At 39.0% G+C, this 19041-nt stretch overlaps 1 protein-coding gene across 2 annotated transcripts in view; it reads right to left on the bottom strand.

The window, feature by feature from the left end:
• The window catches only part of TNNI3K (TNNI3 interacting kinase), a 203524-nt gene that overhangs the window by 55460 nt on the left and 129023 nt on the right, over positions 1–19041 (bottom strand). For both annotated transcript variants that reach the window (XM_063427225.1, XM_063427226.1), the window contains 2 exons: positions 18679–18811; positions 4342–4451 (listed from right to left, as the gene is read on the bottom strand). In XM_063427225.1, the coding sequence (XP_063283295.1) occupies positions 4342–4451; positions 18679–18811 (243 nt within the window). The remainder of the gene's footprint in view (positions 1–4341; positions 4452–18678; positions 18812–19041) is intronic.

Here is a 19041-nt window from a genome sequence, read left to right as displayed (position 1 = left end):
GGCCGGTATTTTGCAAAGTACTCGAGAAAGTGCAGCAGCAAAACCCTCTGAAGCACAATGTTCAAATGCATTAAACGAACGACAGAGTTTAAAATCTAAAGTCGATCATAAAGGCCAGATATCAACAGAGCCAAACAGAAAACATGCTGAGCATGGAGATCCAGAGATACAAAGTAGCAATGAGCAGCTAACTGAGAATAAACCAACTCTAAAATGTGAAAGCAAAGATAAACCTCAAACTCTCTCAGGAAATGTGCTGGATACAAATTTGTCAGCCGTTAGAGGGATTTCAGCAGAAAAAGACATTCTATCTTGTGAAGATAGCTGTGAAACAGATCCTGGGGGTGCCTTGTCTTCGGTTAATAACAAGGTCACAGTGCACTTACAGGACAGGAGAACAAGCAACGTTAACAAGCAGGACAGTCTTAGCAGAAACGATAATTCAGTTATAGACAGTGCGATCAATACAGATACAAGGATAAATAATGGGAATCCATTAAATGATGCTCTTTGCACGGATTCTTCAAGAGATGCAACAATGGAAAATGCTGATGGTGAACATGAAAGTGCAATTTCTCAAATAATAGACAGCAGGGTAAATGGGGGGTTGGGTTTACGGAATGAAGAACATGGGGGTTTAGATCAAGTTTGTGATAAGCAAAGTGTTATGGATTCAACAGGAAGTGAGGAAACATTGCAAAATATGCATCTTGACCACCCAGTTAGCACTAACAAGCAGGTCCCAGAAGGCAATACACAACTAGACAATACTATGGATTACATTGATCCTACTCAACAGGGAGATGGACAAAAACTATTACAAGAAAGTAATATTCTGTCCATGTCGGAACAACGAAGGGACACTCAGCCTGAAGCCAAAAATGATATTTTACAAACGCAAAATCAGGCAGGTGATGTTTCTGATGCAATACAAATATCCACAGAGCCTCATCTGATTGCTAGAGATTTACCAGAAATGACTGAAGATAGTAAACAAAGTAATTCAAACAATAATCACAGCTCTTCTATTCCATCAACAGAACTGAAAAAACAGCGCCGCAGCCTATCAGACAACTCCAAAGTCATCATTGTGGTGGAAAGTATCAACGAGACAATAAACATTCAAAAATATCTGAGTGAGAGAAACTCAAAGCAGAATACAAATTCTTCACACAATGAACTCGATGGTGCATTGGGTGACGGGAGTCAAAGGAAAAAAATCTGTCTCATTCTTCCAGAGAAGTCCAGTTCAAAGACATCAAAAAGCACCAACAAAAAGATTAAATAGCTGCAAAATTCTTTTAATGTTCTGTATTTTATGTTCTTAGAATTGGGAGCCAGAATGAGAAAATGGTACTTAAGAAAAACAGTGTTAGCCTTTTTTTTTTTTTTTTTTTTTTTATCGTTTAAGTAAAAAAAAACAAAAAACGTTGTCATACATCTTACAATTATTCCCTTAAATTATACATAGCTTTATATTCACAAAACCTTGTTTAACCCTGAATTTGGGAATGCTGCCTGTTTTTGGCCACTAGGTGGTGATATTTAGTCTTGTTATTTTTAGACAAAAAAAAAAAAACCCTCTTGTATGCGATGACTCTTCATCCTTAGCTTCAATGCAAGTGATTATTTGTATGGATATGCTCAGTTATCAAATGCTGCAAATAGGCTAATTAAATTTTGTTACTCGTGTACGGCTGCAAACTCTTTTTTTTGTTTGTTTCATGTTTTTTTACATGTTTCATGTACGATTTATGAGATCTATATGGACATGATGTCCGGCAGATGTCTCTAATCCCATAGATACAGTACAGGCAGTATGAAGTGTTAGAATGAAGGATGTTTTTATTCTTTTTATTTACTGAGCTTGCTGTTCTTAGCCACTATGTCTCCTCTGGCTTAATATAAATAAATCTGCAATATTACATATACAAACATAAATGACCAAGCAATCAATAAAATAATTAAGCATGTTCAAGGAGGTATTAGGTAAGTATCCAATGTGTCAATTCAATTAATGTATGTAGTGAAAGTTAGCTAAAAGACTAGTGCGATTCTCGGGTGACGTTCAAGGAGAAGTAGTCCTGTATTGGTTTCCTGGGTAACAGTATATGGAAGATATACATGAATCACCCTCTATTATAATTGATTGTTATATCATGCGTGTGGCTCTGCATGTGCATATTATTATGTACATCTAAATTACTCTAAAATCCTAGCTGTACAGAAGGTTGGCACTTAAAGGGAAATTCCAAATGTATTTTTACTGAAAACCCCATATTAATATGATTAACGCACTGGAGAGAAGCAGTTTATTAATTACTAGATGGAAGCCCATTTGTGATGGAAACACGCTGATACGGTGGAGAAAGAAGCCGTCCCGTTGTGCCCCTGCCAAGCATTCTGAATAGTGGGTAATGTTTATTTATTTAAATTTTTGTGTTACAATGTTGTGAAAGAACTTCTTATTTATAATATGGCGATTTTACTTGTATTGAGTTAACAGTTTGACTAATAAATCTTCAGGCTATAAGAAGGCAACGGTAACCGAAATTAACGTGTGTTACAATAGTGCTATACGGAAGAGCAGCATTAAATGCATATGTTGAACCGTGAAATGAATAGGCTACCAAAAAACAGAGACAATTCACCAGTTCTACCGTATCAGTGAGAATGTGGCATTAACATGAATCCATCCATCCACCTTACGCCAATGGTTCAGGTTGGTAATGGTGGGATAACGTTCTAAGAACTATTTTCTCGGCACACATCAGGTTATTCAATATTAACTGAGCATTGTATAAGTGCCACATCCTGTCTGATTATTCATACTTGCAAAAAGAAAAAAAAAAAAAAAACGCACTCCAATCACGTGAATATCGGATGCTAAACTGGACCAAGGGCCAGCCCCAGGGAGTAGATTTCAGTAGTAGAGAGAGGATACAGGCACTCCAAGTATCTTCAAATGTGTTTATTGGGACAAGTAAGATGCACACACTTGTCTCACTTGTCCCAGTAGACACATTTGGAGATACTTGGAGTGCCTGGATCCTCTCTCTACTACTGAATATTAATACTGACCATATGTATCGCTTTATGGGCACAACCATCTTCCAGTAGCCACTTCCAGTAGGACAAAACATCATGTTAAAAAGTATACCTCATCTCAGGCTGGTTTTAAGAATACGACCATGACTTCAGTGTATTCCAGTGACCTCCAGTCAATAGAGCTCTGAAAATAGATCACTACTGAGATTTGCAACATGAATGTGCAGCCAATGAATCCGCAGAAATTGTGAGATACTATCACGTCAACATGAAATCTCAGAACCTCTTAGGGATGTTTTTTGAACATTACTGAATCAAAATAATAAGGGCAAGGGTGGCTCCATCCAGCGTTAGAAAGGTGTTTGTAATAAAGTGGCCACTGATTATGTATACATATAAACATTTTAACAGATTGTAGAACTAAGCATAATTCTGATTGCCATTATGGAGTCAAAAATATTTTTTTTCCTTTTTAAATGGCAATAGCTACAATTGTTCTTTTTGATTAATAGAATGAAAAAATTAGTTTAAAGGTTGAACTTGATGTATTTAAAGGGACACTGTAGGCACCCAGACTACTTCAGCTAATTGAAGTAGTCTGGGTGCTGTGTGCAATGTTTACATTGCAGCACTAAGTCTGCCCTCAGTGGGTGTCTACCAGACAGCCACTAGAGGGCTTCCGGAATCAAAACTGACTTTGGTCCATTATCGGACGCTGGACGTCCTCACGGACCTCCAGTGTCAGATTTTCCCCATAGGAAAGCATTGAATATCACAATCAATTTGGAACAGAATATTTTTTTTCCAGTTTAACTATTTCCGTTGCTTGCATGATAACTAAAAAAGTCCAGTTGGATATACAGATTTTTTTTCTTGTATATTTTTGCATAGATTTATCAAATCCTTTGTCGACTCATTCAAACTTGCTATTTAGTGTGCAAACCCTTTAGATATCCCTTCTACAGAAAATGCCCTAATTTTAATGTAAAATAATGCATGAGACTTTTTTTTCTTCTAGTAGAATGTTACTGGGTCATTCCATAATCATATATTAGATTGTAGTCCAGGTATTTGTCAAGGAAGCTATTTAACTTGACTAAAAGGATGAGAATTTACAGAAATAGAGTTTGATTCATGTTACAGAGAATACTGATAAGCTACACACCGTCATACAATAAGTGGCTTATTCACTAAACTGGAAATTGTCCACAGTTGCACATTTTTACGTGTTCCAATTCTTTGTTTAGTGAATAAAGTCTCTAGAATGAAAAGAAGGACATTGATCACACCTACTTCAGGACACACATTCCATCCTCTCATTAATAAGGAAGATATGGGCTTCGGTATAGAATATCCAATTGGTGGTCGGATGTGATGATATGCCATGTCAGCGGCTGCAGCGGCTGAAAAAAATCAAGCGCAATCCCACATCAGCCAAACCGTAATAACAAACATGGCGGCCAATTAACACGATTACAATAAATACAACTCTTTGTATTGGCATTTTTATTTTTATTTCTACCTCACCAATTAAATTCAGTCATCATTCATGCTAATAATTCTCTTGCTTTTCTATAATTGTATTGATATAGATTTGTACACGTTGTGTATCATGCAGTATTAATATTCTGGTGAAAGTCTGAAAGGAGAGGACAATATGAAACATTATTTGAACCCTTTCCTGGTCGGTGAGGTTAGGGGAAACTGCTGATTGTCAGTGGAAAAAAATATCTGAAGGAAATTTTTGAAAGATCAAAATTAGATCATTTTCTGTTTTGGATATTTTTAAAGGATCACCAGACCACTTCATCTCAATGTCATTTTAACACTGCAATTTAAAACAACAGGGTGAAAGGTGTACTACAGGCAGGGCCGGTGCTAGGATTTTTAGTTACACAGGCGAAGATGCATTTTGGCGCCCCCAACCCTCATTAAAAAAAAAAAAATGCATCTTCACCTGTGTGTCTTTCCTCCCAAGCCACAGGCACACAGGCATCATTTTTCAGTCACACAGTCAAAGTCATACAGGTACACTGTCATACAAAGACAGCAATAATCATACAGAGACATACAGACACATACAGTCAGAGACATACAAGCAGAGACATACATGCATACAGAGACATGCAGGCATATAAAGACATACATGCATACAGAGGCATACCGTCATACAGACACATACATACAGACAGGCATACAGAAACATACATACAAAGACATTAAGGCACATACATACAGACATACAGGCATAAAGAAACATACATACAGAGACATACAGGCATGCAGACACATACATACAGGCATACAAAGACATACACACATACAGATACATGCATGCATACAGAGACATAACGTCATACAGACACATACATATAAACAGGCATACAGACACATACATACATACAGAGGCATACCGTCATACAGACACATACATACATACAGAGGCATACCGTCATACAGACACATACATACATACAGAGGCATACCGTCATACAGACACATACATGCATACAGAAACATGCATACAAAGACATACAGGCATACAGAGACACACAGACACACACATACGTACATACAGAGACATAAACATCCAGTTACATACATGCATACAGAGACATACAGAAACATACGTACAAGACATACAGGCATACGGACACATACATACATACAGAGGCATACCGTCATACAGATACATACATACAGACAGGCATACATAAAAATACATACTCACACACACACAAACTCACAGACACATACTCTAACACACACACACTGACAGACACACATACTCACATGCGCACACACACACTGACATGCTCACACACACCGACAGACACACTCACTCACACACAAACTCATAGACACACTTACACACACACTGACAGACACACACACACTCACTCACACACATACACACTGACATACACACTCACACTCACATGCACACACACAGTAATTCATAAAGTAATTAATAATAAATTACATTTAAATGTCCCACCCAGCCTCCCTACCTGGAGTGCTGGCGTGGGTCTCTCATTGGTGGTCCAGTGAGGCTGCTGGGAGGCGTGCGGCTGAAGTTGATTAGGAGGCGGCGAGGGAGCTCTGATCTCTCTGACCGGCTCCCTCGCAGGCTGTTTTCTGATGCCGCGGGAGCCGGAATATGACGTCATATTTCGGCTCCCGCGGCATCAGCAAAAGGCGCGCGAGGGAGCCGGTCAGAGAAACCAGAGAGCTCCCTCGCCGCCTCCTAATCAACTTCAGCCGCACGCCTCCCAGCAGCTCCGGGGATCCAGGAGGTGACCAGGCAGGAGGGAGCACTTCCCTCCTGCCGGTCACTGGAATTTTGCGCCCCCAGAGCCGGTGCGCCCTAAGATGGCCGCCTGTGCCGCCTTATGGACGCGCCGGCCCTGACTACAGGTACCAAAAGAACTTTAGTCTAATGAAGCAGGTTAGGTGTATAGATCATGCCCTGCAGTATCACTGTTCAATTCTATGTCATTTAAAAGTTATATCACTTTGTTTATACAGCCCTAGCCAGACCTCCCTGCATGTGACTCACACAGTCTTCCTAAACACTTCCTGTACAGAGAGATCTAATGTTTACACCTTTATTGCACCGTTGTTTAATATATATAGCCTCCTATATGTTTTAAAGTTTAATTTCAAGAATAGGACGTCTTTGAAGGAGGAGCATGCAACTGCATCAGAGGAGTCTCAGTGCTGAAAACAAGATAAGTAATCTCTTTGAAATTTTAATGATAATTGTGTGTACAGAAGGGAATAGGTTCCTTTAAAAAAAAAAAAAAAAATCATATCGTTCGTCATTGGTATAGTAAATTTTTTTGTTGTTTTATTACTTTATTAATCTGAAATCCCAAGCATGAAGGTAGCCATTTTGTCTCTGCAAGCTTTGGTGACTTTATCATCTCTTCTGAAAGGCTCACGCATAGCAACGTGAAGAATTTGACTTTATTGCTCACACAAACACAAACACTGGGATTATTCAGCAGCTCTTGCTTTTCACCATTCGGTTTAAATTATTACATTTTCTGGGAACTATCAGAAATTTACAGAACAAAAACAATACATTAAACAGCTAGAAAAAGAGTTCTGCTCAACTCAATGAGTAGAATTGACAAAATGTATTACTGCAAAGTCAGCTCCCGTTCATAAATAACTAACCACTAACCATCTTCCTTGCTGATGACACAAAAAGAAAATCAATGTCTAGGTGTACAACGTGGATGCATTTAGTATACTGAAAAAAAAGACCAAAAATGTAAATGCTTCTCACATTCCAAAGAGCAGTTCTGTACTCTGTGCTATGGGTTAAGATGGGAGATGTGCTTCTGGTTTACTTTGTCCTTTAAATGATGTGAACCATTGGAGATTTTTCCCCAAATAGTTAATTTCATCATTAATTTTCATCTTACTGCAACTCTCTGTTTAGTGAATAGACCCATATATTACTGTTCTGTGATGTTGGAATATAAGGAATATCAGGAATTTAGATATAGAGTTTATTCACGTGTACTGAGATTGTGCATTTTTGTACATTTGTTATCAGATGAATCGAAATCCATTCGAATTTTGGAAGTCTGCAGCTTCCGATTTCGTGAGCACACCAAAGTAATGAAAATAAACATTCTCTGAATGAATTGAGCCTAACAATTTCAGATTCCATAAGCATAGCAACTTAAGAAGTTATCTATTAAGCGATTGAAACAGCAAAATTAAGAAAGTGGCTTTTCCCCGCCTTTAACCCCTTAAGGACACATGACATGTGTGACATGTCATGATTCCATTTTATTCCAGAAGTTTGGTCCTTAAGGGGTTAAGGGACCACTATAGGCACCCAGACCACTTCAGCTCAATGAAGTGGTCTGGGTGCCAGGTCCCCCTTGTTTTAACCCTGCAGCTGTAAACATAGCAGCTTCAGAGAAACTGCTATGTTTACATTGAGGGTTAATCCAGCCTCTAGTGGCTGTCTCCCTGATAACCTAATAACCCTATAGTGCCAGGAAATCGAGTTTGTTTTCCTGGCACTAGTGCTGCTTTAAGTTTGGTCTTTCAGCTGTTTAGTAGGTAGCTCACTGATTCGGTACCTTATGTGGGACTACTATAATTATGGGTTTTAAATTAGGAACTTATCTACTAAGCAAGTGAAAGTGCACATTTAAAAACAAAATATATATATATATTATTCTTATTTTTTATATTTTATTTGTTTAGTAGATAACTTCCTGATTTTGTATCCTATCTTTACATGGGATTGCCATCATTAAGCTTAATAATTAGGGACGTATTCACTAAGCAACAAAAAGAGCTTAGTGAATTTAAGAAAAGGGGCTTTTATTATTTTTTACTTTTTATAAAGAGGCTAAATAAGCCAAAGCTTGTATACAGAGGCTTATACAGAAGGATAGGCAAGCCAATAGGCTTGCAGTGCCTCTGTATGAAATGTCTATGCTTCTATATAGAGGCATATGCATGTCTATGTCTCCATGTTACTGCTTTCTCCATTTTTTAAAGAAATAATAATTGTGTAGGACATGGAATTATCTGCCCAATACTATGGTGATTTTAAAAGTCACCAAGGGCAGTACTTTTCACACCCTGCACAGTGGTATGAAAAACAGTTTTTAAAGAAAATGGAGAATAGAAAGTTTAGCAAACTGATGTGCAGGATGTGAAACGTATTGCCACACCAAGATAGGGGTTTTCAAAGTCACCATGGGCAGCACTTTTCACATCCGGCACAACAGCATAAAAAAAAACTACTTTTTTTTTCCCCAAACTACCATTAATAATTTTTTTAGCAAAACAGTTATGCAGGGTGTAAAATGTACTGCCATGCCATTGCAATGGTTTGCAGTCACCAAGGGCAGCACTCTTCACGTCCTGCACATCAGGACAGCATACAAAAATAATAATACAAATTAATCTACTGAACAGCCCCTGGATTTGGCAATGTCATGTAAAGGTAGAACATTATGGAGCCATCTACTAAACATTGCTCTAATTTGGTATCCTAAGTAGGGGAACAGCACATCAAGGTAACAAATTAGGGGAGCCATCTAATAAATAGCACCCCAACTTGGAATCCTTAAATAGGCAATCCAACTGAAGGGTATCAAATTAGGGGAGCTATTTACTTAACAGTGCCCTGGTTTGGTATCCTAAGTACCAAATGCCCTAAAGGGAATAATAAATGTCCAAATTTCATAACATTTTGGATGGATTTTGGGTCATCTGAATTGATAATTACCGTATTTCTATTAAATGCAATTCGGAATTACCAAAACAAAAATGAACCACTTTCTTTCTTGTTCATGTCTAACCATTACATTTGCAATATGATTAGAGATTTAACACAATACAAGTGATTTTTTTTTTTACATGCTCATAAATACACTGAGGCATAAAACTACTAGACAGCTGATATGTATTGCTGATGTAGGTAATACACGTTATGCTTTTTTTTTTTTTTATTCTTTGTTTTTGGTGTGCAAGAAAGTTACAGTAAGCCTCGATGTGCCACAACAGCGACATCTGGGTACATGATTAAACATTTGCTTTACATGTCATGGGAAACGATTGTCATGCACATTTTGGTTATAGATAATAAAATTGTAACAGTTTAGGTTTTCTTTCAGCTTAAACAAAAGCGTGTGTCCATGTGACTTTAAACTATAAATTGTAAAGTGTAAAGTATAATTTAAGGTAAAGTATAAACACGAGTAGCTCAGTGATGCTTCGTTCGTAAAGGTGTGGGAACCATGTAGACTTTCGTGTGTGCCCTAGACATGCAGTGTGTATGTCTATCTGTATGTCTGTGTATCTGCATGTGTGGCAGTGTTTGTATCTGCATGTGGCAGTGTGTATGTCTGTATCTGTATGCGTATCAGTGTGTCTGTACATCTGTATGCATGTCAGTGTGTGTCTGTTTGATACACATACTGACACAAATACAGTGGCACAGATGCACTGATACACTGATACATATGCAGATATACAGATACAAACACTGACACACATGCAGATACAGACACACTGATACACATACTAACACACATGCAGATACACAGTGTATAGGTACGTGTATTCGCTGCAGTGCACACACAGACTCACACTGTGTCCCCAGCACACACACACATGGACAAACACTGCTTCCCCAGCACACATACAGACACACACTTCACCCCCAGCACACAAAGACACACACTGCACCCCCAGCACACACATAGACACACACTTCATCCCCAGCACACACATAGACACACACTTTACCGACAGCACGCACACAAACACTTAATCCCAGGCACACAGACCCTCTTTAGTCCCAGCATGCACACATAGACACACTACCATTGCAGATGCATATATGTTGTGGAGGGGGGGGGGGATTTCATCCTTGGACTCAGGCAGCACAATGTCTTGGGCCGGCCCTATGTATTAGTGTGTGTGGCAGTGTATGTGTATAGATGCATACATCTCAACATTCAAACGCCAACAATACACACAAACACACCCATGCATTCAAACAGCAAATACTACACACAAGTAGCTGCACTATGGGCAGTGATTGCACTTGCCCCCTGGGTGAGAATTTGCCAATAAGGTGCTTCTGAGCACCATGATTTATACGCCTTGCTGAGGGACCTCCAGGAGTCACAGAAATGGAGGGATTATTTTCCTTTTCATCTCTCTCGTACTGTTAACTTTTGTTATCAGTTGCTACAATTTAGTTACCATTGTTACCATGTGCACTTAATGCGATGTTTGTATCGTATTACATTTTGCAGTATACTAATATCCTATTTATTTTTTTACTTTTTTTTTCTATCCCCTTTACGGGATAACTCAACGGGATCACATACTATTATTGAAAACCTTGCTAAATAAAGATAAATAAAGACAGAAAAATGCTTTGAAACAAATCTCTAGACATTCTAGAAAGGCCTCCTCTAACTTATGTGTATTCATGAGATTGCTACATGAAAACACATTAGAATAGCTGAGTAATTGGTGCGGCCAAATATGTTCACGACTCCACAGGAGATGTAGGAGTTATGAGAAAAATCAGAAGCCCTTCAACGCAAATGACATCTGTCTGTCTTTATAAACCTGTAAAAGTAGGACTTCATTAATGTTCTGTCAAACCAGCCAATCTATAAATGCAAATATCTCTCAAAGAGCCTTCAATTACAGATTCTAAATTATAATCATATAAATATATTGTGTCCATCAATAGCTGCCATGAGACGGTAATGTTGATTATAAAGATAAAAGATGTATTGTGAATTACACTCACGCCTCCTTCCCATTCTTTGTCTATTAATATTATAGACATTTTCAGGGTCTGCAAAGAATACAATCTAAAATTACTGTTTCCTTCTGCTAGGTCCGCTTTGCAATTTTTAAGAGTAATTTTTATTAGCTTGCCAAATGCTAGGTTGGGGCAATAAAAAAAATGTATTTTTGAAAATCATAAGATCTTCCTAAAATATAAATAAACTGCTGTATTTTAAACTAGAAGTGGGAGCTATATGATACAGAGAGTTTATTTTACCCATGTCTGCTTTAACAAATACTAAAAATCTTGCTGGTAAATTAAAACAAACAAAATCGGTGATTTTTAAATCCTTAACTTACTCCTAAACACTACTTCTACCAGCAGGTGGAATCAATTTAGCGCATACACTCAAATTTACCCTGGTCTTCGCTCTTGTAATTTTTAAAAATTTTAATTCTTATTTTTGTGCAACATAACAATTAAAAAACATTTAAAAAAAAACATGTATTAATGCTATGATTTTTTAAACTAATGCCTATACCAAGGGTGTCTGTCATTGAAACTTTTGATAGGTATCAGCTAGACCAGGAATAGACAACCTTGATGTTGTGGACTACATCTCGCCTGATGGTTTGGCAGGATTATATTTTTTTAAGAGCATTATAAGAGATGTAGTCTATAATATCTGGAGTGTCGGAGGTTGCCTATCAATGTAGAACCATTGTTTGCCTATAGCGCCAACATTCAGGCTGCCTCGTCTAATAAACTTCAGTCTTGTTGGCAATTATGGGAAATGCAGTCTACCACTATCTGAAAATCCAAGGTGACCTTGCAAAGCCAAGATAAGCTATCACTGGTCTGTACTGTCAGCTAGTGACTAGTAAGAAATGTCAGTTAACCTGAGCGATGGTCAACTTACAATGCCAACATCCATTAGCCAAAAAACAAAACAGAACACAGAACTGAGGGAAGTCATAATTAATCAGTTAGTTATTAAAATAAAAGCTTTATAAATCATTACTATTCTCAATATGATTTCCACAGTATAAGCAAGCAGTATTCCATTAAGTCTGTGCTGAAAATGTGAAGCATTTTGTATCCATTTTCATTATAGATTTTCCTTTACATAATTCAAGATCAATTGATTTTAAGAGGTTTGAACTGGGCATTTTGCCTGCATTCTCTGATGCCTGCTGAAGGAGGCGTTGTTGTACTGAATACTATATATATATTATAATATATATATATTTTTATAAATTGTGTGCGCTGAATCAATGCAGATCCTTTCCAGGGGTTATCAGGCAACATTACCCCCCCCCCATACTGTTTCTCCTATATTTTCTATGAGGGAACAGATGTAAGATTAAATGTGTGGCTTCATTATCCAAGCTTTATTGCAGCAGTCATTTATTTTACAACTCACTGCCAATATAAATTTAAATTTGCAACTGCCCTAGTGCCACATACTGAACCTTGTTATATGTAAATAGAAAATGCCAAAAATAAGTCACAAAATAAATTTTCACAGACAAAACAATAATATCTAAAATATTCTGATGATAGTATGTGCCACACAGTAACAATGCTGCATATCCCCCAACAGTCCTGGATCCTTCCTTTGCAAATTCTGTTTAATATAGAATTTCAATCTCTTGCACTGTTAATAACCTCATGTATGTGATGAAAGTTCAATTTACAGAGCAGGCATAGGCGTGCGCAGCCCATTGTATAAGGGTGTGCACCCTAAAGCACAAACACACACGCCGCATATATATATATATATATATATACACACACACACACTACTGTGTGTGTGAAGGTGCTGTGTGTGTGTAGGCGCTGTGTGTGTGTGAAGGCACTGTGTTTATGAGGGTGGTGTGTGTGTGTGAAGGTGCTGTGTTTGTGAGGGTGGTGTGTGTGTGTGTGTAAGGGTGCTGTGTGTGTTTGTGAGGGTGGTGTGTGTGTGTAAGGGTGCTGTGTGTGTGAGGGCACTGTGTGTGTGAGGGTGCTGTTAGTGTGTGTGTGTATGTGTAAGGGTGCTGTGTGTGAGGTTGCTGTGTGTGTGACGGTACTGTGTGTGTGAGGGTGCTGTTAGTGTGTGCTGTGTGTGTATGTGTACGGGTGCTGTGTGTGCGAGGGAGCTGTGTGTGAGGGTGCTGTATGTGTGTGCTGTGTGTGTATGTGTAAGAGTGCTGTTAGTGTGAGGGTGCTGTTAATGTGTGTGCGTGTATGTGTAAGGGTGCTGTGTGAGGGTGCTGTTAGTGTGAGGGTGGTGTGTGTATGTGTAAGGGTGCTGTGTGTGAGGTTGCTGTGTGTGTGACGGTACTGTGTGAGGGTGCTGTTAGTGTGTGCTGTGTGTGTATGTGTACGGGTGCTGTGTGTGCGAGGGAGCTGTGTGTGAGGGTGCTGTATGTGTGTGCTGTGTGTGTATGTGTAAGAGTGCTGTTAGTGTGAGGGTGCTGTTAATGTGTGTGCGTGTATGTGTAAGGGTGCTGTGTGAGGGTGCTGTTAGTGTGAGGGTGGTGTGTGTGTGTGAGGGTGCTGTTTGTGTGTGTGTGTGTGTGTGTGTGGTGTGTGAGGGTGCTGTGTGTGAGGGTGCTGTGTGTGAGGGTGCTGTGTGTGAGGGTGCTGTGTGTGTGTGCTGTGTGTGTGTGCTGTGTGTGTATGTGTAAGAGTGCTGTTAGTGTGAGGGTGCTGTTAATGTGTGTGCGTGTATGTGTAAGGGTGCTGCTAGTGTGTGTATGTGTAAGGGTGCTGTGTGTGTAAGGTGCTGTTAGTGTGTGTGTGTATGTGTAAGGGTGCTGTGTGTGTATGTGTAAGGGGGCTGTGTGTGTAAGGGTGACATATGTGTGTGGGTGCTGTTAGTGTGTATTGTGTAGGGTAGGGATGGGGGGACTGCCATCCCTGGTGGTCCAGTGGTGAGTTCACTCTACTCTCGTGAGATCTGAGCTCCGACCTGCTGGCAAGAGCTCCTCGGCTCCTCCCCTGCCTCCCTTCATGCTGCTGTGGGCCGGTGAGGGAGATCTATCCTCCCACAGAGGGAGGCACATAGCGCGTGCCGCGGGGATTAGGGTGTGCCCAGGCACACCAGGCACACCCCGCACGCACGCCTATGAGAGCAGGAGATAACTTTTAAATTATATAACATCTGATTGAAAATTTAACAATTTTGTTTTCATGCAGGCTGTGTCAGTCACAGTCCGGGGAGGTGTGGCTACAGCTGCATGGACAGAAACAAACTTCTAAATGGACGAAAATTGAGCAGTGGGACTTCAGTGGCATGATCTATACACCAACACTGCTTCATTAAGCTAAAGTTGTTTTGGTAACTATAGTGTCCCTTTGCGTTTCTCTCCTAGGTAAGTTTTGCAAGATGAAAATAAATATTATGCTCTTATTTTAATGAAAAGGACATACTAGTGAAGAGGAACACACATTTGATATGGATGCCATGTTCACTTAACCTTTGCAGCACCAAAATTGAGTATACATGTTATTTTTTTTTAATGTATTTTGCAATATGAATTTTAGTTCATAAAGCCTCACTCACCTGCATTTATAGTCTAGTTATAGTAACCAGAGTGTAGAGGAACTAATTTCTCTGTAAATAAATCTTACTAAAAAAGAAATGTTTTTTTTTTTCTAGTAGCTGTTTTACTATGTATCTCTCAACCTCATTGCACATTTAATGATATAATTTGTACCATTATTACCAGGGCTGGACTGGCCCACTGGGGTTCTGGGAAACTTCCCAGTGGGCTTCTGTAGTCTGGGATGTTCCTCTGCAAAGCCACAGATATGTGAGGGGAGTGGGGGGCGGGAAAGGAGGAGTACCACCAGAGGTGCTGAGTGTTTCATAATATAGAAGGCACTTCTCGAGCATAGTGTCTGTGAAGGAGCTGGCAGGTACTTCTCTGACAACACAGGTCAACTCCTTCACCGTGCACTATAGCAGGAAGCCTTACTGAGGAGGGGAGCAGTAAATTATGTTTTAAATGAGACTTTCTCCAGCATCACACTGCTTGAAGCTGCCAATTCAAGAGCTGAAGAACATGATGCAGCTCCCAGTTGGCAAGTACACTGGCCCACCACATTACGTGAAGTGGCCTAACAGATAATTCTGCTGGGGGGAGAGGGGGAATTGGAGCTGGAAGTGAACGAGACATAGGAAGAAGGAGAGAGGGAGCTGGAGAGAGTAAGAGGGAGCTGGAAGGGGGAGAGATGGAGCTGGAGGAGAGAGAGCGAGGGAGTACAATGGGGCTGAGAGGAGAGAGGAAGATGGAGCTGGAGGGGGGGAGAGGGAGGAAGATGGAGCAGCCTCCTGCTGCAGAAACACATTTATGTCCCTGCTACCTGGTTGGCCATGCTAGCTCAACATGGGGACCCATTCAGTACAGAGAGAATGCTTTAATCATGTTGCTGCAACGTTAGTCTTTATTTCCTTTTCTTCTTTCTGATCGATAGATTTGTAAACCAAGAGAAGCAAACGACATCATCCTATGATCAGATAATATTGCCTGGAACTTAGTTCACATAAGTTCATTTTCTAATTGGTGCCATCCTTTTATCTAAAGGCTGGAACTCTGCATGCAATCTAAGTCTTTGATCATAAAACCACTTTTTTTTTCTTCAAAGCTTGAAACGCTCTACCCCAACCAAGTCTAATGTGTCTCCGCAAGTAAAGAAAAATCCAGTATTTTCAATTTCCCCGTTTAATTTTTTTCATGCATTGATTTAAATGACACTAAAAACAAACATTTTTTTCAATAAGAGTAATGAAGATTAATAAAAAAAAAATCCTTTTTTTTTCCGTTTGCTTCCTTGGCAATTATATGTCTGCCTGGATGTAATAAATTGATGTGTGGTTTTCAGTATGCAAATTTGTCCTCAAATTCATTTTATATGAGTGTTTGAGAGAGCTCTGTTCTACCCTTTCTGCTATTTTATTTAGATTCACTTTGAAGCTGTGACCTTTTCTTTCTCATAATAATATGAGTTCAACAAATATTCTTTAAATTTTAAAACTGTGGAGATGAAAATGTAATGAATGAGTCAAGCATACAAAAATATTAGTTTGTCTTTGCTTTTCTGAATTTCAAAAACTTGGGATGTAGGCCTCTAAATTAGACACAATTTCTTAACCAATTGCATTGTGAAATATCGAATCAAATATCCACTTTTCCATCATATTATTGAAGCACTACTTATTGTATCAAAGTCACTGGAAACAAATCGCACATAGATTATGTACTTTTCATCTGATGATCGTTTAGATAAATCCCATCTAGTAAAATCTAGTACTCATAAAGATTGACAAAAATATTGGCAGCAGAGGTCATGGTCTAGGTTAAAGTGTTATTGGGCAGTCGAGCGAAAAATGATACAGGGCATGAGACTAGATAAATATGGGGAAGGAAAGGGGGTCAGCATAAAGACTTGATCTCGTTCCAATTACAGTCAGTACTGACCTTGAGAAAATATTTTAACAAACTGTTCAAAAGACATCAGAACCAGGATATCAATTCTTTGGAGACCGAATTTCTCAAAACAATATCACTGTATATATTGTGTCTGTGCCTCTAACAGATAACAAGGCAATTATTAGGTGAATAGCATGTAGTTATGAATATGACTGCATTTATAAAATCCTAAATATTTATTTAATGTTGTTACATGTAAAAAAAAAAAAAAACACTTGACTAGTTCTATAAGTGCCATGGGGCTGTGGAATATAATGCCAATTTGGGTATTTTAATGGGTGCTGGAATTTTTTGTAATTAAGATTTCTTCTCACTAAGCTCAAATTAAGAAGTGGAAGCCCAGGGCAAATAAGCTTCAATTTGGCTGAAGTGAGACACAATGTATTATTGCACAAGTTGTTTGAAGATGCAGTTAAAGTCTTGTGAGGCTACATTAATAAGGATTCTAGTTAAAAATTAGCTCTCTGGTAACTATGAACCCTACAGCTTTTTACAACACAATTATGAACCCTTTCTATAGAATTAATAGTGAGTGAGACAGCTCTACATAGGCTTAGCAATGGACCCTGCTGTTCTGTACAGTGTTGAAAATAAATACCCGTGCTCGCCATAGATTGAATGCTGAATAATGCAGCTTTCCTTAGATCTAATGCCAAATCTTTCAGCCCTGCATACATTCAACAAATTCAACTTTCCATAACCTGAACATTGAACCCTACAACTCTTCAAAGATTGAACATTGACCCTGTGACTCTATATTAAACCCTATATTGATCCCTAACATTGAACCCTACAACTCTGCATAGACTGAACATTGAACCATACAACTCTTCAAAGATTGAAAATTGAACTCTGTGGCTCTATATTGAACCCTATATTGATCCCTAACATTGAACCCTACAACTCTCCATAGACAGAACATTGGAACCTGCATTTCTTCACAGACTGAACATTGAACCCTGCAACTCTATATTGAACTCCGTATTGATCCCTATCATTGAACCCTGCCACTCTCCATATAGACTGAACATTGAACCCTGCCACTCTCCATAGACTTAACATTGAACCCTGCCACTCTCCATAGACTGAACATTGAATCCTGTAACTTTCCATAGACTGAACATTAAACCCTGCAACTCTCCAAAGACTGAACATTGAATCCTGTAACTCTCTATAGACTGAACATTGTACTCTGCAACTCTCCATAGACTGAACATTGAACCCTGCAACTCTACAAAGACTGAACATTGAACCCGGCAACTCTATATTGATCCCTTTCATTGAACCCTACAACTCTCCATAGACTGAACATTGAGCTGTGCAACTCTCCATAGACTGAACAGTGAACCCTGCAACTCTCCATAGACTGAAAATTGAACCATGCAACTCTCCATAGACTGACCATTAAACCCTGCAGCTATTCATAGACTGAACATTGAACCATGCCACTCTCCATAGACTTAACATTATACCCTACAACTCTCCATAGACTGAACATTGAATCCTGTAACTCTCCATAGACTGAACATTAAACCCTCCAACTCTCCACAGACTGAACATTAAACATTTCCACTCTCCAAAGACTGAACATTAAACCTTTCCACTCTCCAAAGACTGAACATTAAACCTTTCAACTCTCCATAGACTGAACATTGAACCATCCAACTCTCCATAGACTGAACATTGAACCCTACAACTTTTCAAAAACTGAACACTGTCAAGTTCACTTACAGGAAACCTGGTCCGAGTTCACTTTAGTCATTACCTGAGCTGTTTGTCAAAGTACTCCCAAATTACACTTTGGGGTTCTAAAAGAACTCAAGTTGTGAATATCTGGGTTATAGAGTAACATACCTGGCTTTAGATGAGCAAACGGAATCTCTCCTGTTAAAAGTTCCCAGAGACACAATGCATAGCTGAAGACATCAGCCTTAATTGTATATCTCGTGCATTGGCTGAAAACCTCGGGAGCCATCCAACGAAGATTCTACAATGAAAGAAATACATTAATTTATACTGCATCCATCACCATTATTTGCAAATTAGTGGTGACAATACTCTCATAAAGAATTAAACACTGACGTGTGAATTATTGGGGATTCAGAGTGAGCTCAAAATTAATATCATGTTTGTAACGAGTATATACCCCTACACGCAGGATCCAGCCTAACAGAAGACAGTACAGAGGAGAGATACGTCTACCGGACCTTAGAGTGG

The sequence above is a fragment of the Pelobates fuscus genome, chromosome 7 (assembly GCF_036172605.1).
Source record: "Pelobates fuscus isolate aPelFus1 chromosome 7, aPelFus1.pri, whole genome shotgun sequence".
NCBI lineage: Eukaryota > Metazoa > Chordata > Amphibia > Anura > Pelobatidae > Pelobates > Pelobates fuscus.
This window is presented reverse-complemented; position numbering and strand designations above follow the sequence as displayed.